The sequence below is a fragment of the Camelus dromedarius genome, chromosome 19 (assembly GCF_036321535.1).
Source record: "Camelus dromedarius isolate mCamDro1 chromosome 19, mCamDro1.pat, whole genome shotgun sequence".
Lineage (NCBI taxonomy): Eukaryota > Metazoa > Chordata > Mammalia > Artiodactyla > Camelidae > Camelus > Camelus dromedarius.
In genome coordinates this window covers 28,389,963-28,410,104 of record NC_087454.1, presented here as the reverse complement: position 1 = coordinate 28,410,104, position 20,142 = coordinate 28,389,963, and the positions used below count along the sequence as shown (strand labels likewise).

At 44.5% G+C, this 20,142-nt stretch overlaps 2 protein-coding genes across 10 annotated transcripts; one reads left to right on the top strand and one right to left on the bottom strand.

Moving 5' to 3' along the window:
* The first annotated feature begins 4,669 nt into the window (after positions 1–4,669).
* On the top strand, positions 4,670–7,785 carry C19H6orf226 (chromosome 19 C6orf226 homolog). Of its 6 annotated transcripts, none has more exons than XM_031434675.2 (2): positions 4,670–4,761; positions 5,037–6,168. In XM_031434675.2, the coding sequence occupies exon 2, from the start codon at positions 5,085–5,087 to the stop codon at positions 5,415–5,417; it is 333 nt and encodes a 110-aa protein (XP_031290535.1). In that variant the 5' UTR covers positions 4,670–4,761; positions 5,037–5,084; the 3' UTR covers positions 5,418–6,168. The 6 variants fall into 6 exon arrangements, 1 of the variants encoding a protein (XP_031290535.1); XR_010376904.1 differs by lacking the exon at positions 4,670–4,761 and adding an exon at positions 7,622–7,785 and having other exon boundaries at positions 4,804–5,534; XR_004131173.2 differs by lacking the exon at positions 4,670–4,761 and having other exon boundaries at positions 4,804–5,534; positions 5,953–6,168.
* Positions 7,786–8,168: 383 nt separating this feature from the next.
* RPL7L1 (ribosomal protein L7 like 1) lies at positions 8,169–19,922 on the bottom strand. Of its 4 annotated transcripts, none has more exons than XM_010979483.3 (7): positions 19,594–19,919; positions 18,888–18,996; positions 17,911–18,074; positions 16,838–16,975; positions 16,074–16,183; positions 15,726–15,940; positions 8,169–9,340 (listed from the first exon to the last, which is right to left on the bottom strand). In XM_010979483.3, exons 1-6 carry the CDS (start codon positions 19,632–19,634, stop codon positions 15,732–15,734), a joined length of 771 nt encoding a protein of 256 aa, XP_010977785.1. In that variant the 5' UTR covers positions 19,635–19,919; the 3' UTR covers positions 8,169–9,340; positions 15,726–15,731. The 4 variants fall into 4 exon arrangements, with proteins under 4 accessions (XP_010977785.1, XP_010977787.1, XP_010977786.1 ...); XM_010979484.3 differs by lacking the exon at positions 8,169–9,340 and adding an exon at positions 14,162–15,302; XM_010979482.3 differs by lacking the exon at positions 8,169–9,340 and adding an exon at positions 14,162–15,150.
* Positions 19,923–20,142: the final 220 nt, after the last annotated feature.

The window sequence follows — 20,142 nt, the reverse complement described above, 5'->3', positions numbered from 1 at the left end:
CCTTGTCCTCCTTGAATTGGTGATCCATCCACTCCCAGTATCCTGTTTGAGGCTGCTCCTGGAACCAATTCCTGTATTGATGAGTATGGGCAGGAAATAGATGGAACACTTATATTGGGTAATTTGAGGGGAATTTAATAAAAGGATTATTTACAGAGGCACAGCAGTGTGAAGGGAAATCCCAAGGGACAGCGCAGTGTCCAGGACTAGTGACGGGCCTGCAGAGTGAGGGGAGGGAGCAGTGTGGGGCCCCAGAGCCAGAGAGCCGTGTGGAGGGACCCTGCAGCCAGTGGAGATCCTGGAGGGAGAGAAAATGCAGAGTAAATATCCTGACTGTCTTCTCCTTTCTCCTGCTGGGCCCACCATTGGCCAAAGCCAGAGGTTCAGGGAGCCGACTGCAAGTGTCTGCAGATGTCAGTGGCCAGGAGGCCAGGAGGACAAGGGTAGAGAGAGGACCTGAAGGGGCCAACAGGAGATGGCCAGCATAACCACCACTGGATAAGAATATTAATAATTGCCTTCATTGGGCATCATTCGTTATCCCATTTGATCTGCTGGGCAGTCCTGTGAGGCAGGCACCATCATGGCTCTTGTTTTACAGGTAGAGATCTGAAGCACAGATAAATGGAAACAATTTGCTCCAGAGTCCCGCAGCTCATAAGAGCCAGGGGTGGCATTAGGATCTGGCTCCAGAATCGGGCTTGGGCCAGCCCTGCAGGCCGACAAGTTGACCATAAGAGCAGCTCCCATGTATGTGCTCTGAGATCAAATACATTTCAAAACCACTCTAAAGTGTAGGCTGCTATATCACTGGGCACAGAACACTGTTCCCACACCAGGCACTGCACGGCATTATTTGTATGATAAATTCTATGATACATGTGTATCATAATTATCATCATCATTTAGTTCTGTGACTTTTCCCCCAGGTAGGCTGTGAACCCCTGGAGAGCAGGGATCTGTGCACCAGGCTCTGGGCACTGGGCACTGGGCACTGCACATGGCAGGCTCTCGGTCTGTGCTTGCATTGAGTTGAATTCAGTCTTTTCTCCTTGAGTTTATAACAAGAGATTCAGTCATCCAAGCATTTAGTTAACATTTCTGAACACCACTAGGTCTCTGCAGCTGCCAGTCTAGGCACATAGGAATATTAGCTGAGTAGGACTCACGGTCTAGTCTCAGAGACAATGGGTGCACGGTGAGATGAGCGAGGGACAGCAGGAGCACAGAAGGAGGACCAGTTAATGCTGATGGCAACGATGGGAGGGGTGGGCCCACCGAGAAGCCTTTGAAAGATGAATTGGGCTCCAATAAATGAAGGATAGGGAAGGGCATTTCCTGTTTTTAATTTTTTAAATTAAAGTGTAGTTGATTTACAATGTTAGTTTCAGGTGTACAGCAACATGATTCAGTTATTTTTATTTATTATTTTTAAGTTTATTATTTTTAAGTGGAGGTACTGGGGATTGAACCCAGGACTTCGTGCATGCTAAGCACACACTGTACCACTGAGCTATACTCTCCCTCCAAAAGTGATTCAATTATACATGTACATACATATATATTTTTTCTTTTCAGATTCTTTTCTATTATAGGCTGTTACAAGAAATTGAGTATAGTTCCCTGTGCTATACAGTAGGTCCTTGTTGTTTATCTGTTTTATACGTAGTAATGTGTGTCTGTTAATCCCCTAACCCCTAATTTATCCCTCCCTGAAGAGCATTTCCTGTTGAGACGCACTGTTGAAAATCATGGGTGAAAGATGTCTAATGAGTTATAAACGAGCTCAGTGGTGTTTGGAGGTTGAATTTGGCCTTGCCACACCCTGCAGAAATGACTTCTTGGCCTCCAGGGTCCCAGCTGATGCAGGGAAAGGCTGTGGATGTGCCTGGATGGGAGGTATCTCTGTCCCCACCAGTGGGTTTACTCACTTTTCCTTCTTTCGTCTCCCTTCCTTCTGTGTGCACGTCCATGGCAGGGCACAGGCTCAGGACGGCTGCCCACAGGGCAGGGGCCTCTGTGCCCTGTCAAGGGGAGGCAGCCTGGGCTAGGAGTCAGCGGGCCCACGTTCCAACCCCAGCCCTGTTACTCCTTCTCACTGGCTCAGTTTACCTCCCTGTATATGAGGGGGTTGGGTTCAGTGGTGCCAGAAGTCCCTCCTGACAACCCCTAATTCTCAGACTCATCCTGTCTGTCTTCTGGAGTTGTGCTGAGGAGGAAATAAAAGAATTGGAGAGAAGAAAAATTATGATGCTGAGACAACTCCCCACTTCCCAAACGCATACACATCACTTTACCTAATTCTAAGAGAATGTGGTCCTCACTGAGCGGGGGAGGATGCCCGAGGTTGGCTTTAATTCCATAAAGATGTTTTCTGGTAGGAAAGAAGGCAGTGGTGGAGCAGGAACCCAGAGCCCACCAGCTAGGTTGTGAGGAGTGGAACTGGGGCCAAGGACATCTGAGGAAGAAAGAGAATCTGGTGGTTTAGGAGGAAATCCTTAGGGCAGGAAGTACAGGAGGTCACCCAGAAACTGACGCAGGCCACAGAGAGAAGGGTGAGTTCTTCCTCCAGTTCCATGTTACAAACGCCAGCGGAGGTGCTGCCCTTCAGCTCAAACACTAACTGGCTGGTTAGCACAGATCCCACAGGTTCAAGAGCACAGTCCCCACAGGAGTGCTCTTAGTTCAGACACTGGCTGCAAATTCAGAAGGGCCCCAGGCCACAGGCACTTCTGACTCACTGAGTACAAATTTAGGGGATCCCATGACCCCTTTCAAGTTCAATAATTTGCCAGAACAACTCACAGAACATAGAACTCAGAAAATTACTGTTCTTATGATTATAGTTTTATTAGAGAGGATATAAATCAGGAGGAGCAGCCAAATGAAGAGGCGCCTAGGGCAAGGTCTGAGAGGGTCCTGCATGCTGGGCTACTGTGCTGGCTCCTGGTGCAACCGGAAGATGGCACAGAAGCCTTTCCCTGTGGAATCTCCCAACACGTTGATGAGTTCAACCAAGACGCTCCACTGAGCTTTGTGTCCAGAGTTTTTATAGGGGCTTCCTTACATAGGCATGGCTGATTAAATCATTGGCTGGAGACTGAACTCAATCTCCAGGCCCCCTCCTTGGACTGCCTCCCCTACAAACCTTGGGCTCAAAGCCCCAACTCTTTAATCACATGGTTGGCCAGCCCCAGTCCTGAAACCATTTAGGGGCCACCATGAGTCACCTCCTTGGCATAAACTATGAATGTTACTTCTAATACTTGGTCCCACCATGAATGTTACTTCTAATACTTGGGAAATTCCAAGGATTTAGTCTCCCCTCCAGGAACCAGGGACAAAGGCCAGTCAAATTCTTTCTCAACTAACACTTTGTTTGGACAGTTTCTTCCACACTAGCTTCTCAAGCTCACCCCTTCCAACTTTGTATTTTGACAAATTTCAAACCACTTAGATTCACCAGTTCTTAGCAATCTTGCCACATTTGCTTTCTCTTTTTCTCTCTTTCTTATTATGACATTTCACCCATAAATGCTTCAGCATATATCTCCTATGAACAAGGTCATTCTCCCACATAACCAAGACACAATTCCTGCACTTAATTTGACACTGATATAACACTGTCATCTAATACACAGACCATCTTCAAATTTCCCCCTCATTTTGGATCCAATCCAGGATTACACTTTGCACTTTTCACACCTCCTTTAGTCTGACATAGTTCTGCCGTCTTGTCTTTTTCTTTCTTTCTTTGTCTTTCGTAACATCGACATCTATAAAGCTTGCAGTCCAGTCACTTTGCAGAATGCTCTCCCACTTTGATTTGTCTGCTCATTTGCTCAAGATAAGATTCAGAGTGAACATTTTGGGCAGGAACACTATGGAAGAGTTGTGGTATCCCCCTCAGTGCCTCACTCCAGGAGACAGATGTCGTAGAAAGTAATCAATAAATAATAATAAGAATAGAAAAGAGTTTTATCTGAGCCAAACTGAGGACTAGCCCAGAAGCCCACTTCCCAGATTACTCTAAGAAGTTACTCTAGATAAGCAGGTTTTTCAGTCCAGTTTTGTATCTTGTCAGAACAAAGAACATTAAACAAGTCAGGGTTACATTTCTTCAAGGTTTGGGGGAAAAACAAAAAAGCCCAGACCAGCATGAACGTAGCGAGTCAGTATGGCCTTGGCACCTGGGACGGGACTCATCCTCAAAGGAGCACTAGTGTTAGTGACCCAGGAAGAGGGACATTTAATCTTTATTTTTAACATGAAAACTCTTTACTTCTGGCACATGTGCCCTTTTCTTTAATAATGAAAGCAGATGTACAGTGTATGTTTGGTAGGCCGTTTTAGTTAGTATACAATTCAGATTAACTCGTATAAGCCACAATAACGTCCTTCCATCTCACGTCCCTACGGGAAAAGTCCTTTTATCACACATGATGCTAGTTTGTTCTATTAATAGTAACTGAGCTTTGCTTATTTGATTAAAGTGGTGTGTGCCAGGTTAGGCTTGCTTTTGTTAAACTTAGAAACCTGAGCTGTATTGGCCCTGACTTCGGGAGCCGCTTGAGGGACTTAGCCCGCCTGGCCTGCCTGCATCTTTTCCCCTCCCCTCTGGGAACACCAGGTATTGTCTTGATGGCAGGACATGGGGAGAGAGAAGCTCCGCTGTGGTGTCACTGATTCCCAGTTCTCCTCCAGTCACTGGAGACCTCTCCTCCGTTATTTTCTGTCAGGTGCTGCGGAGCCAGAAAGCAGGTATGTGCGGTGTGTGTGTGTGTGCGCGCGTGCGCGTGTGTGTGTGTGCGTGCGTAAACGCGAGTCTTTTTGCCTGCACCGGCGAGTCGGCACGCATTTGCATTCTGTGCACGCCTTCATGGTTCTTCTAACGCATCCCACACTGGGGGCTCTGGGGCGGGCTAAGCCGTGCGTGTGTGGGTGAAGCGCGTCGGCGCGGAGCCGGCCGTGGTTCTACAGCGCTCCCCGCTCTCTGGGCTGCTTGGTATGGTCTGCACCCCTTCCTCTCCTCCCAGGGTGGTTGCACCCATCCCTCCCGGAAGCGCCCAGGCTCCGCGCCCGTTATGGAGCCGCCCTGCAGTCCCAGCCGGTCGGGCCATGTTCCCGCGCCGGAGGAGTCAGCCCCGGCCTCGGTGACCCTGACGCAGCTCCTGCAGCTGGTCCAGCAGGGCGAGGAGCTCCCGGACCTGGAGAGGCGCCACATCGCGGCGACCCTTGGCGAACCCACGGCATCCCGGCTCCCGCGGAGGCCCAAGCCCTGGGAGGCCGCAAGCTCCGCAGAGGACCTGGCGCCGCCGCCCCAGACCTTGGGCCACAGGCCCACCGACCCTAAAGTATGGGCAGAGCAACCTCCTGGAGGAGCCCGGCTTGGCGCAGGTGCGACGGCGCCTTCCTAGGTGGCACCTAGTGGGTTCCTGGTGCTCGAGGTCTTTTGCAGCTGTGAATGAAAAATGTTGCCTGTCATATCAACAAAGGATGCTGCGGCCAACAGCCACTACCGCTCCTTGCCCACGGTGAGCTTTGAGGGAACTCAGGATGGAGACAAATGGGCTGCCGGCTGCCAAGCCCTTAGCCCCTGCAGCACCCGCAATGGTGCTCCCTAGGAGACTCAGGATGGAAAGCACAGGTACTTTCCCTAGGCAGCTGAGGTGCATTTCAAAGGGATGATTTCAATGAGCCCAGATTCTTGCTTATTCCCATGCATAGAAGAAGCACTAAATTCATTGACTTGAGATGTCTGGTTTTCTTTAATTAACAGAAATCTTTTGTTGTTCCAGCTATCTGGTTGACTACCTGGCTTTTGTTGCAAAACTGTATTTTGGTTCCTCCCTTCTCTCTTCTGAGCAGTCCCTCAGAGCTATCTGCAAGGCTGCCTCCTGGGCTTGAGTCCTCAGAAAGTCCGCCAGATAAAACATAATCCTCAACTTTTAGGTTGTTCATTGTTCTCACTCGACCTGGCTCTGAGATCTGGAGGATGTGACTGTCCCGCATAGACACGGACCCTGGATACTGGCCATTCTGCTGTTCCTCTTTTGTGCATTTACCTCCACCTATCAGCTGGACTTAAGCCTCCAGGGAGCATCTTTGGGGTTGTTTTGTATTCATATCTCTGGACCATGAGCCTCAGTAAACATTTTTTTTTAATAACTCCTGTTTCAGTCCTTATTTTTAATTGAAACATCTCTCATACTTTACTACTTGAGGTGCATAGATGTGTTTTCACTTTTAAAATGCTGCTTAGGATACACTAAACGGTTCTGACCCGCTGGGAACGATTTCTTAGGAATGTAGAAGTTGGTGTTTATTTCCTGATTCAGCTTATTCTGGTGGTTGTGGAAATGAACTTGGGATCCAAGTGGCATTTTGCTTTCAGACAGCCATTCTCTAGATAGGCAGTGAAAAAAGGGGTTTGATGAAAAAACTTGGCCCAAGAATGACAACGAGTGAAATCTCAAAGCATAAAAAAGGCCAGTCAAGAACAGCCCCTAGAATCCTAGGGTCTGAGCACCAGCTGGGTCATGCAAGGGGCTGGAGGCTTTACAGCAGGGGAAAAACTCTGTCTTCTAAAGTCAGTCTCTTTAAATCTGCCCCATGGCTCACTGCACCTACTCTTGCTTCCTGAAACTAGGTTGTTTGTTCTCCCTACGCCTAGAACATACCAGGCATTTATGTTGACTGTCATGGACCCACATTAGCACACACTAATCTACAGGCTAGATCATAGGGCTAGCTTTTCCCAGAAATAAGGAGAGTCCCACAACTTGTTCAGGGAAAGGTATATATCATGGTACACAATACAGAAGTGCATCTTTTTTTTTTTTAATTGACGTATAGTCAGTTGGCAATGTGTCAATTTCTAGTGTAGAAATGCAGCATTTTTATATAGAATTCTAAGTTAAAAACTGTTGTTTTGCTTAATACCCTTAACCATGTGAGGCAGACAGGCTAGATAGACCACATTAGCCCCATTTTATAGGCAAAAGTGGAAACATTCCCATATTTAGTATAAAACAGCTCTGGGATATAAACCGTGGGCTTCCGTACTCACAACTGCTCTTTTCCCATGACTTTTGATACATCATTTTAAGGTGATCTGATCAATGCTTTACAGTATAAGAGTAACATCTATACCTTCTAATCCTGGCAGATTAACTCTTGAGCCAACCAACTGTGAAATAAATTTCATATTTTATGGCTAGACAAGAAAAATTTAAACAAAACATTTCCACCCTTTGGCCTCCTATCCCTGCACTGTGCATTGTGTATCTGTATTATTGACCAAGGCTTTCTCATCGGCAGAAATTTCCACTCAATCGTAAATAGCACATTCTCCTAAGACAGCGCCTTAAAGATAACATTCCTTCTTGATAAGGGGTCACACACTGCTCAGATGTGGATTATAGAAACTGTTAATATGTCATTTGATGTACAGCTCTCTGTCTCAAAAAGCTTACGTAACTGTCTTCACTTCTAACTGGTGGAAGAGTTCAGAGCTTTCTGAGATGCTCTTCTTGAGTTGTATCATCAAATTTGGTTCAAGTAAAATTTTCCATTTCTTGCTTAGACTGACTGATTAGTTTTTCATCACATATTGTTGTAGTTAGCAGGATATCAGAGGTACCCACCAGGGGGCACCTAGAGTCTACCTGGAACCAGTGCTCAGTACCAGCACGAGCCCACTGAGCCCCACTGGCTTCTCCGTACTCCTTGGATGTTCCGGTGAGTTCTCCTCATGTTCATATCTCATTGTTTGGGTGATGGCCGTACAAATTTTATTGGAGCTGGTTTTCACTTAAGACTTGGAGTCTTTTTTTTTTTTTTTTTGTAGGTGTTATTATTGTAACTGTTTTATGGGTAAAAAGAAATAGTTATGATTTAACTTTTATACCTGAATCAGTAAAGGGATAAATTTTATTTATTTTTATTTTTTTAACATTTTTTATTGATTTATAATCATTTTACAATGTTGTGTCAAATTCCATTGTAGAGCACAATTTTTCAGTTATACATGAACATACATATATTGTCACATTTTTTTCTCTGTGAGCTACTATAAGATCTTGTGTATATTTCCCTGTGCTATACAGTATAATCTTGTTTATCTATTCTACAATTTTGAAATCTAAGTCTATTCCTTCCCACCGCCCGCCCCCTTGGCAACCACAAGTTTGTATTCTGCGTCTATGAGTCTGTTTCTGTTTTGTATTTATGCTTTGTTTTTGGTTTTTTTTTTAGATTCCACATATGAGTGATCTCATATGGTATTTTTCTTTCTCTTTCTGGCTTACTTCACTTAGAATGACATTCTCCAGGAGCATCCATGTTGCTGCAAATGGCGTTACGTTGTCGGTTTTTTATGGCTGAGTAGTATTCCATTGTATAAATATACCACATCTTCTTTATCCAGTCGTCTGTTGATGGACACTTAGGCTGTTTCCATGTCTTGTCTATTGTAAATAGTGCTGCTGTGAACATTGGGGTGCAGGTATCATTTTGAAGTAGGGTTCCTTCTGGATATATGCCCAGGAGCGGGATTCCTGGGTCATACGGTAAGTCTATTCCTAGTCTTTTGAGGAATCTTCATACTGTTTTCCACAGTGGCTGCACCAAACTGCATTCCCACCAGCAGTGAAGGAGGGTTCCCTTTTCTCCACAGCTTCTCCAGCATCTGTCATTTGCAGATTTTTGAATGATGGCCATTCTGACTGGTGTCAGGTGATACCTCATTGTAGTTTTGATTTGCATTTCTCTGATAATTAGTGATATTGAGCATTTTTTCATGTGCCTATTGATCATTTGTAAGTCTTCCTTGGAGAATTGCTTGTTTAGGTCTTCTGCCCATTTTTGGATTGGGTTGTTTGTTTTTTTCTTATTAAGTCGTATGAGCTGCTTATATATTCTGGAGATCAAGCCTTTGTCGGTTTCATTTGCAAAAATTTTTCCCAGTCTGTAGGTTGTCTTTTTGTTTTACTTATGGTTTCCTTTGCTGTGCAGAAGCTTGTAAGTTTCATTAGGTCCCTTTTGTTTCTATTGCTTGAGTAGACTGTAAGACTTGGAGTCTTAAGGGGCAACTGAGCATTTCCTAGGAAAGACCTAGGGGGCCTGGGAAGCATAGGTCACTGCGTTCTTGTTAAATTTGGCTTAAATTGAAAAAAATGAGCTGTATATGGTCTGAAAACTTTTGCTAGTGAAATAAGACTGAATTATTCAGTTCCAAAGAATAAAGGGACATTTTGCTCCTCTGGTCACAAGGAGTCCTCAGGCAACTGAAGACCTCGTGGAAATGTCTGTGGATCAGTCCTCATGATGTGCAGCAGTCCTATAGGGGAGACCCACCACGACCATTAAGTACTGCTCTTGGAGAGGGGTCATGGGGAGGGGCACGACAAAGGCTAATCCCCCAGCATTCCCAGCACCCATGATGGTTTAAGGCTGTCACTGGGAGAAATCGAGCCACATAAAAGAATTTGACTCACCCAAGGGTCCTTGGGGAGTGAGACTCAGAGCAGCACACATGTGATCCACCACACTGTCCTCAGAAAGTTGTTCAGATCATGTCTCTTATCCCATATCTGAAACTAATACTGGGAAGTTGTGCCTCAGGCCAAGCAACTCCTATTTAAAGAGTCACCTATGGGAATACCAGCTGGGTTTATGTGTGCTTGTGAGTACTAATTGGAAACTAAAGAAAATCCAGCCCTGAAATGGCCAAGTTGTTGTTGTTGTTTTTTGACACTCCAGTACTGAATTTTGAGCATGCAGTTAAAGCCGGCAGTCTTCTGGATCTGTGCTTGCAGGTGTATGGGGCCTTCCTGGGACAGACCCTTCCCTGCTCTAACTCCTCTCTGGAGTACCCAGATAATAGTATCTCATGCATATTTCCTGAGTTCTTCAGATGCCAAAAAATCATCACCAAATGGAAGATATTAACGCTTGATGATCATATACCCTTATCACATACCCTGGGACGCCCCTCCCTTAATTGGCCTTTAAAAATGTTCTGCTGAAACCCTTTGGGGAGTTTGGGAACAGGGCGGTTTGGGCATGAGTTACCGGTTCTCCTTGCTTGGCCCAGCAATAAACCTTTCTCTGCTCCAAACTCTGATTATTTCAGGTGTTTTTTTTTTTAACCTCACTGTACATCAGGCACATGAACTTGCATTGGGCCACACAAGGTCTACTGGAAACAACAGTGGTGTTTTTCTCTTTTCTAAAATTAGATTAACAAAGAATAATATTTGTAGGGCTAGCTCCATGGATTCTTTGAATTGGAGAAACATCTAAATTGTTAAAATTTTTAGAGAGCTCTCATCTTAAACTGTTTCACCTATTTTAGTTGGTATACAGAAGCCCCCCAAAACTTTAAAATTCCAGATCTTCTAGAAGCCCCTGGGAGGCCAAATGGATTAGATCAAGATAGGAGAGGTCTCAGGCAGATGACCCCTTGGTGGATCACCTGAAGTTCTCATGACACCCGATGAACTCTTGTAAAAGAACAGTGTTGACTGGTGTCACTGCTGCACCCTGTCCCGTTTACCTGTGTAACTGCCAAGCCCCAACCCCAAAGGGGTTCACAGTTTGGAAGGCACTAGCCTGCTGTGACTCCCCTTTGCCAGGCAAAGCAATAAAGCTGCTCTTTCCGTTGCTCCCAAACTTTGCCTCCGAGTTTGAATTCACTTTTCGGGGTGCAGAGGCCGATTTTTTGGTAACAGTAAATGAGAAGAGCTTTTAGTAAACTCTTTAGGAATAATTGTGTTTTGGGAATATCTGTATGGTATCTCCAGATTTGGTGACTTGGAAGAATTCATTCACTGTGTCATTTCAAATAGGATACTGGAACATTAATTGCTGGGCCTTCTCAGGAGAGGAAAACTAAAGCGTAAGTTTATCAATCAGAAAATGCTGATACAACAAACAGTTTACTACTACTTCTTAGTGCTCACTAGAGATGAACATGTTAAGGTTAAGAGTTGTCAAGGAAACATTTCAGTATGCAAGGGCAGCAGGATGTGTGTTTTCAGCAAAGAAGGTGTGAGGAATGAAAAATGCATTTTGTTCAAGGGGAAAAGGTGGTTTTGTCCTAGATAGAGCTGGTTGTTTCTGAATAGATACAGAAAGTTGTGAAAGGTTTGTGGAAAAGGAACACTGAGTTTTGTGCATGGTCAAGATTGGCTAAGATTGAACTTAATAAGAAAATGAATTTTAAAGGTAAAGCAGTACAAAACCTGAATTTGGTTCTGAGAGGACAGAGTTTTCTTAGAATATTGTACTGATTGTGAGTTTGTGTCTAAGTGATCTGTACTTGCCATTGTGATCTTTTATAGTTACTTTGGTTAAGTGAATGGGTATTGTTTCACAGTGACCTGTGATTGTGTTTGGCCAAGTGTTTTAAAACTTTGTTATTTTTGACAAAGTTTCCAATGATCAACTTCTAAATGAAGTTCATTTGACTTCTAGCTAACTGTCAGGTGTTCCAAAGGGTCCTTAGAACATCTCAAAATATTTTCTCTCCATCTCAAGAGAGAGGAACATTAAACTAATTAGGTTTATCTGGTATGTTAAATGGGAAGCATTGTTAAATTAGCAGTGATAAAACTTCTTAGGCTGTCATATAGGTAAATGTTATTAATATACACATTCTGGAAACTGTATGGAACCCCTAAAATATCAGTCATAATTTTAGTGCATGTCATAGCAGTAACCAAGTTTCTTTTCAGTTGTATTGTAATCAAAAAGCTCTTAACCTTGACTTTTAGTCTTTTGTCATTTACAGCTATTATGGACAATTAACCAAATGTTTGGTAGAAATGAGGGTAATTTTAGAAAAAGATTGTTTCAGTGAACATTAAATTCTAGTTTTGTTAATTGAAGTCTGTATTTACTGGCTAAGATTCATTTCCCAGATAGCTCCTTGTAAAATTTAGTTATTAAAAGGACACTTTCTGAAGTTTATCACAGTAATCTAACTTTGGATGAAGACTGGACTCACCATGACCTAAACCAGATTGTTCATAATGGAAGAGACATGAGATAAAGGGCTCCTTGCAGCCACGTTGGAAGGGCCTATCCTGAATGAACTGAAACTCTTATTTTTGACACCCGATTTCAACTAAGATTAGCACTACCAGATCAGGATGAGAAGAGGACATCTGAAGTAGACAGCTGACCCAAGATGCTAGGACTAGGCCTGTATACCAATTCCTTTGACAATTTCTGTTTTGCTTATGAACCAAATGCATTTCTTGGGCTCACTCATTATGCACATTTCAAAAATCAGTCCAGTTGTTGGGTTTGTGGCCAATTACCTATGTCCAGTACTCTCAGGTTGCCTTGGTGGATTTCTCCTCTCCAAGGCTTGAGTTGGATGGTCCTTAGAAATTTTACTTTAAAAGAAAGTCTAAAAATGACTATAATTCAATTTTAAAAAATGTTAAAAAAATAAATAAATAAATAGAATAAAGTCTAGGTGGGAGGGTATAGTTTTCAAGTGGTAGAGTGCATGCTTAGCAGCAGGAGGTCCTGGGTCCAAGCCCCAGTACCTCCTCTAAAAATAAATAAATGAATAATAAACCTAATTACCTCCCCCCTCAAAAAAAAAACACCCCAAAAACACCCAATTTAAAAATTAAAAAAAGTAGCACCATGCAAGCTAATGTTACCACAAATATCGCTAAGACCCTTTTCACCCAGCCAGTTAACATGCCTGTTCTGGCTTTTATATTAGATGTTGTTTATTGGGTAGTTCCTAACAAGACCCAATATTTACAGAACAAGTTTATGACTTTGGCTTTCCCCATGTTAGTTAGGGTGATGCACAACTGGTTTCCCCTGGGCTCAAGGTCACTTGCAGGCAGCCTTGGTAACAGCCCCAGCCAACCATCAATCTGCCTTCAGTGCAGGCACGTTGGTTTCTATCAGTTTTCCAATGGCATGACCATCTGGCCATATTTGTTAACCCACCTTATGACCCATGAAAAGTCAAATACCCGGTTTGAACAATCCTGTTCCCACTTAAGAGTAAACATTAGGAAAATGGTTTGGTTCAGGATTTTGACTTAAATCTTTGCTAATGTAATGACACTTGCTCCCACTACCAATTTAGTTTGCAGAACTTACAACAGTCTCTTGCCTCTCATGCTGTCACCTGCTTGCACTAAGATAATCATGTCTGAACGACCCCAAACTATAGATCACATCTAGAGTTTTCTATAAAATAATGGACATACACAATGCACATGAGGAAAATTAGCCTAAGTCCCTTACTGGACAACCTAGAATTCAGTATCAATCCTTGCCAAACATTCTGCTAGTATAACCTCCCCCCCACCCCAAAAGGGAGAACTGGGCTATTAGGACCTGGAATCCAGGGACATGATGGACACTGGGGCAGGCAAGCAGCCACACTAGGTCTGAGGAGTAAAATATTTCATCACCCAATGCTTTCTATCAAAAGATTAATGATCAACAGAGGGAAACTGTGTAATACATGTTTTATGGCAAGACAAGTACAATTTAAACAATTCTCCCCACATTTGGCCTTCCTCTCCCCACACTGCATTGTGTATCTGCATTATTGACCAAAACTTCCTCATCGGCAGAAATGTCCACTCAACCATGAAGAGCCCCATTCACCTAAGACAGCTCCTTAAAGACAATATTCCTTCTTGATATGGGGTCACATAGTGCTCAGATGTGGATTATGGAAACTGTCAATACATCATTTGATGTACAGCCGTATTTCAAAAAGCTTACGTCTTGACCTCTAACTGGTGGAATAGTTCTGAGCTTTCTGAGATGCTCTTCTTGGGTTGTAATCCTCAAATTTTGTTCAAGTAAAATTTCCCGTTTCTTCCTTAAATCGATTGATTATCATTACAACTTAATTACCTCATAATCTGGCACATTTTAAGGCACCGTTAATACTTTCAACTCAGTCTCACAGCCGGAGGGCCCCACGAGCCAAAACTGCAGCAGAGCTGGACTTAAGGGACCAGGAGACAATGGTAAGCGTGTTTTCAGCTCTTAAGCTGGGCCTGGCACACCTTCACCAACTGCTTAGGTAACAACTTGAGGCAACTTGTGACAGGAGCAGAGGGAAGGCCCATTTAGGGGTGCACACTGATGACAAACACAAGTGGGATCAGATCACCCAGTTTATTAGGTCGAACAACTCCAGAAGCCCTAGTGTTGGTTTCCATCATTACCTGCAGGGCAGTGGGCACTACTTTTGGAGTCTAGAATATGTAAGGAAAGGGTCCATTAAGCTGCTTGCCTGGGACCTAAAAGACCCAATAGTGCTAATTTCATCCACAGCAAACCAAGAAAATGGTTCACTCTTCCTGATTTGGGTTTGAAAAAGAAGAGTGATCATCAGGGAAACCAGAAAATTCCATCTTGAAGCCCAGAAAAAATAAGTGGTAGGCATTTCCCTGAGTCAGAGATGGCACAGGAGCTCAGCAGCTAACGCTGTGCTAATAGGAAACACCCATTTGGCTTAAAGGGAAAAAGCCACCTTGGTAAATAAGCTTTGGTCATCCACAGGGTATGGAACCAGAGGAAGCTAGCAAGGTCAGAGCCTGAGTGACCAATCCTGATAGCGCAGGACTTCATCACAGATGGTGCCTGGTCCCTGAGAAGGTCTATGAACACCCTAAACTTATGAGTTTATGGGTGTTTTCCTGGGGAGAGACCCTCGCTATCTCATAGATCCAAAAATAAGCTAAACCCCTGAGCTAGAGAAAAGCACTAAGCCAGTTGCAGGCAGAGACAAGGAAGCCACCAGATACACCTAGAGCCAGCCACGTCTGGGAGCCTGCCAAGCTGTCACTGAAGTTAGAATACGGACTCACACACAGCACAGACAACCAAGCAGTGCTTTTGTGCGATTCTTTCTAGTTGTATTTCAAGTTCTTTCCAAAACAAGGCTCTGGAAACAGCCAGGTTCAAGTATGTCCCTGGGCTTGGTCCACTGCTGTCCTGTAGTGATACCTGGGTATTCATTCACCAACATTAAACCCCTGGGCAGAAGATGGAACAAAATGGTCTCCCTCCTCCATGGCATGAGTCCTTGCTGATCTCAGAGGTGCACGGTGGCCAACACAGAAAACACACAGGAACTTTTCCTTGGAACTGGGGTGGGATGAAAAGTGTCTGCTGTGAACATCACAATCTTTCCCCTGACCCTTCCCCTTCAGTTTCTGAAGATATAGCAGAAAATAATCTCTGAAGATACTGGGTAACAATTCCATAAAACAAAAAACACATGCTTCCAAAGCGCTGTGCTGAGGAAGAAAAACACAACTTTATCAATACAAATTTACTGCAACTTGGCATCTAAGAATAATAACAAAAAGCAATTTCAAAGAATTAAGATTCCTTCAACAGAAACAATAATTATATCTTCAGATCCTTTTTGAAATTAGTTAACATTATTCTCCCCCCATCTCCAGCTAAACTACCACAGCAACACAGGTTTTTTTGGTTACTCAACTTTTTCCATCCTGTAACTCTTGGGGTAGACAGAGCCCCTTGTCCTAACCAGGCATTCACTGTACCAAGCACATCTCTATCCATTAGGCTTGTGAATACACCCCTCCCCCCTGCCAAGTTATGCTCACACACTTGTAAATGCAAAAAGATCTTTTAAGGGGCAAGGCACAGCCCATCAAAAGTCAGCCCAAGGGCAGTTTTTAGCCCTGCCTCACCTGGGTTTAGTTCAGCTGCCGGATGAGCTGGTTGATGCGTTCACCTCGATAGCCAGGTGAACCCACTTCCTTGAGGAAGCCCACTCTATTCTTGGTAGCATGACGGGCCACTGAGAGCTGGAAAGGGCGCAAGAACCCTGAGATCTCCTGAAAATTCTTCCCCGGGAAGGCAATTTCATGAATAAGGTCTTCCAAGCAAATGACACCAAACTTCCCTAAGAAACATAAGGTTCAGAATCCTTTACTCAATGTTTCCCCAGCATATACTGCAGGCTCTTATTTGCCAGAGCTGGGCACTCTGGCAAGTTCTTGGTGCCTTCTGCTCTGACCCCTAAGATGGGCACTCACCCAGGTGCTCCTCTATCACTGTGTTGTCTGTCAGAGGGACGATTTTATTCTTGACTTTGGCTTGTCCACGTTTCAAGATGAGTTCCCGAACAGACTTCAGATTTGGAAATCTATGTGAGGCAGAATAAAGTACAACCTTAGTGGGCCCCCTGCACACTGCATTACACTGGCCACACAGTCCTGCAGCCTGGCTAAGGATTCTCCCATCCCCTCTACCCCTCCCCAAGAGGCGCCCTGCAGTACACCCGAAGGAGGTGAAAAACCTAAGCAGCCCTGACTATGTAACTATAGGAATTAAAATTTATGGATACAAATACTCACCAGACAAAGATATTTATTTCCAGGCAAAAATAAAGTCCTGGCTTACATTTTAGGACTTTGACCTAGGTGACCCTATTAAAGAGTTTGAAATTAAATCTAAGTCTTTTTTTCAGATCTTAATGTTTGAAGAAATACAACCCTAGCTCTGCTTCAAGATTCCAAGAATTACTCTCTCCTCTACTAGTCTTACTCAGCCTTAGCCCACAACTGACCGAACCCTGTCATGGCCCTGTTCAGACCATTATCAGTGGCATGGATACCCCCTGATCTAACCACCCCACGTGCCAAGGTTCTTATTATGGCTGGTGGTTGATTCCTAGTGACCATGATAGTCACACCAAAATGCTCCTTCGACACAGCAACATGAGTGTTGGAGAAGAGTACCTGGTGCATCCTAACATTCTTAATATAATCTAACATGAATTCACTCAAAACATACTCACCCCCAGGTGACATAAGGTTCCACTATACGGAGTGTTTTTATGGTTTGAGGGGTTACTTTCACAAACACACCACTGAAAATCTTATTCAGGCGAAGTCTTCCAATGGTCCTCTGCACAAGTGAACTCACCCCATTAATCCTGAAATCAACAGCAAAAGAATTCAGGCTCTGTCCAGCAAGTACCTATGAAGTGTGTGCCATTACTGGGGGTCCAGAGAGTAGGACACAGACTGTGCCTCACAGATCACTTCCATGCGATGTGGAGCAATACCCGAGGTGCTATGAGAAGAGGACCTGAAATCAAATACCTGACTTTGTGTGTGGGGTTGTACCTGTCAAGCTAAGGAAGCTGCACTTGCTTCTGTGGGCAGTAAAAACTATAGAAGATTTTAAGTAAAGAAAACATGAACAGATTTGTTTTTGACAATCACTGAGGAGAGCATATAAAACAGAAACAAGAGCATGACACCATACTCCAGGAACTCCAGCTAGAAAGCTGAGATGACAGTCCAGGAGAGACTATGGACAGTGGTGGGAGGCTCATACATATTTAAAACCCACAGGTTTCTGGTTTGGGTGACTGGGTAGGGGAACAGGAGGAGGTGGAGCTGCATGTGTGGGTAGGAACGAGTAAGGGATCAATAAACGTGGAAAATGCTTTCAGTACTGTCCTCAGCACTGAATGTGCTCCATCCACTCGACCTTGCTTCAGTTCCAAGAAGATACCCTGATTCCTCACTTCATTTTTTCATCTATGCCTGGAAACTCCTTTCATGTTAACAGGTCTCAGCTGCAAGTTCCTACTTCAGGGTGTCCTCAACCACTACACACCACACCTCGGCCCCCTTGCCCCACATCCAGCACTTTACCCTCACAGCAATTAGTGTATTTTCATGTCTATTTGCCTAAGGTCTGTCTCCCTAATCTTGAAGACAAAATCTGTTTTGCTGAGCCGTGAATTCCCAGCACAACTTGCATTAGTGGCTTAAGGCCTATTATCTTATCTCCCTAGAAAGGGTCTAAAGCTGAACCAACAGTTTTCCCCAGCCTCAAGGAATCCGGCAAGTTTCCTACCTTTCAAGGCGTACAACAAAGGCCAAGGAATGTTTATCTGGCATTTCCAAGCCATGCGGTTTCACTTCTAGTCGTCTGAGGCGCACCCTGTCACGTAGCTGCCGCCAGGAATCATGCAGGAACCATTCTAGTCGCTTAAACTTGAGCTGTTTTCCTTTCCTCTGCTACAGAGGAGGAAGACCATCACCATTTTATGCCTCTAGTAGTCGTTACTTCCACAACAGTAACTCATTAGTCACTACTTTGGTGGGGGGGGGGGAATCAGGTTTATTTTTATTTATTCATGTATTTTTTAATAGAGGTACTGGGGATTGAACCTAGGACCTCGTACAAGCTAAGCACACACTCTACCACTGCGCTATACCCTCCATTAGTCACTACTGATAGAGCTTATTTCCCTGTATGTTCCAGAAAGGGAGCCAACAAACATCCTCTATTCTTACATAATGGAAAAACGAGATACCCAAGTAAAGGTGGAGTTGAGAAAACTCAGGAACTACTGGGAAAAGCTCCTGCTAAATAAACAAAAACCCAATTCGTTTACATTCTGTCAACCAATGTTTCCCAACAAGTGTTTATGGAACCTAACACCGTGTTATGCCTCATAAAGCTCCTGCTTGTTTTATTTCCTGCCTCCAAAATATGCATTTCTCCAAAAACATTTAGCAAATAGCAAAAATTGGTACGTTAAAAAAAAAAAGTTTTCCTCCAGGTACACAGGCCTTTTTGGCCTCCCAAATCACCTGGTATGAATCCAGAAGGAACAATCTCCGTTCCGCTTTTCCTTAACAAACTCCACTCAGTATCTTGCCCGCAGAAAGGGCTTGATACATACTTGCTAAACAAAGAATATTAAACCTGGTATAATCCAGTCGATGGGGGAAAGGAATGTCAGTACCAAATCTAGTTCAATACATGCTGGATAAAACTCACAAAATACAAATTCTTATTCCTTCCTCCTCGTTCCCCACCATTACCTCCTTCTTTTGCAAAAGCGCCTGCTTTGCCTGGGTGGCTTTGAGGGCCTGATAAGCCTTCCTCTTTTTCAGGAGATTTTCCGGAACCAAAGGGATTTTTTTCCTTGGCCTGATAAAGAAAAGGGAGACCAGTGATAGCATTTAGGAAACAAATCCGTCAATGGATTTCTAAACGATATCCTGGGTTTCAGGAAACACTGCCTTCAAATTCTTAAAGGCTGAGGCTCCCCCGAAACCTGTCGTTCCTGACATCAGTCCTCAAAATGAACCCCTACCATTCCCTCGTCCCCAAAGCCTTAAAAAGTCAGGAACCCCTTAGCCACCGATCCCGTGTATGTCAACGGGAACTTTTACTACCCCAGCCTTTTACAGACACCATCATTGATGAGATTCCGCCCCGTGGGGTTGGGGCGACGCAGACTCAGCTGCAGAAATATTATTTATGTCAGGGTGGGGGAACCCACACTCCAACTCACTGCCTGAAAGTCAATCCTCGCTCCTTGAAGTAACCCGAAATCGACGGCGGCGCCCTCCGCCCGCCCCAACTCTATGGCTCCTCATTCCTCCTTCTGTAACCTGGAGCCCTTTCTATTCGCTCCCTTCAGTCTACAAGTATCCTTATCTTCCACCACCAAGAAATAAATTCTGTGGATGGCACCGGATGCTCAAGACGCCACGCCAAAGATTCCCAGCCCCAAAGACTCACTCTTCCTCCGCCATCTTTCCAACGATGCGGCTACTGCTCATGCGCAGCTCCACGGCGTGAGGAAGAGAGGAACCACTCTGTTTACTCAACCGTAGAGACGTCCACTCTATATCACGGCGGGGCAACTGGGGCGGTCCCGCGCCCTCTTGGCCGCAGTAAACCGCTGAGGTATTGCTAACCCCGATTCCTGCCAAAAGCTGGACAAAGCCTCCTTCTCACTACTTTGAAAGTTTTTGGAGCCGTATCATCTTCAAAACCCAGCCCTTTTCATTTCAGTTGTAGTCTCATAATGCTGGAGGCCGGGCTATAAACATCTAAACGCTTCCCACAATGCACCGACTTCCGGCAGAGGGTGGGCGCCGCTTTTCTGGCTTCCGCTGGGCTGCGGGCGGTCTTGAGACAACTTTCGGCTGGGTGGGGAGCGCTGGTTCTACCGCTTTGGCTCTCACGTGTGGGTGGAGATGTATATGGACGACTTAGGATGGTTTAGAAAAAGACAGCTCTGATTACGTAGGCCTGGCTTCGTCAGTGGGTCCCCGAGCAAGTTCT

Excerpts from the sequence above, each read along its gene's own strand:
- RPL7L1 (XM_010979483.3), bottom strand. The coding sequence starts at position 19,634 with ATGAGCAGTAGCCGCATCGTTGGAAAGATGGCGGAGGAAGA. Across the intron at positions 18,075-18,887 it reads CGCTTTTGCAAAAGAAGGAG|CAGAGGAAAGGAAAACAGCT; the intron begins GTAATGGTGGGG and ends CCTCCTCTGTAG. Across the intron at positions 16,976-17,910 it reads TTTGTTGTACGCCTTGAAAG|GATTAATGGGGTGAGTTCAC; the intron begins GTAGGAAACTTG and ends TGTTGATTTCAG.
- C19H6orf226 (XM_031434675.2), top strand. The coding sequence starts at position 5,085 with ATGGAGCCGCCCTGCAGTCCCAGCCGGTCGGGCCATGTTCCCGCGCCG.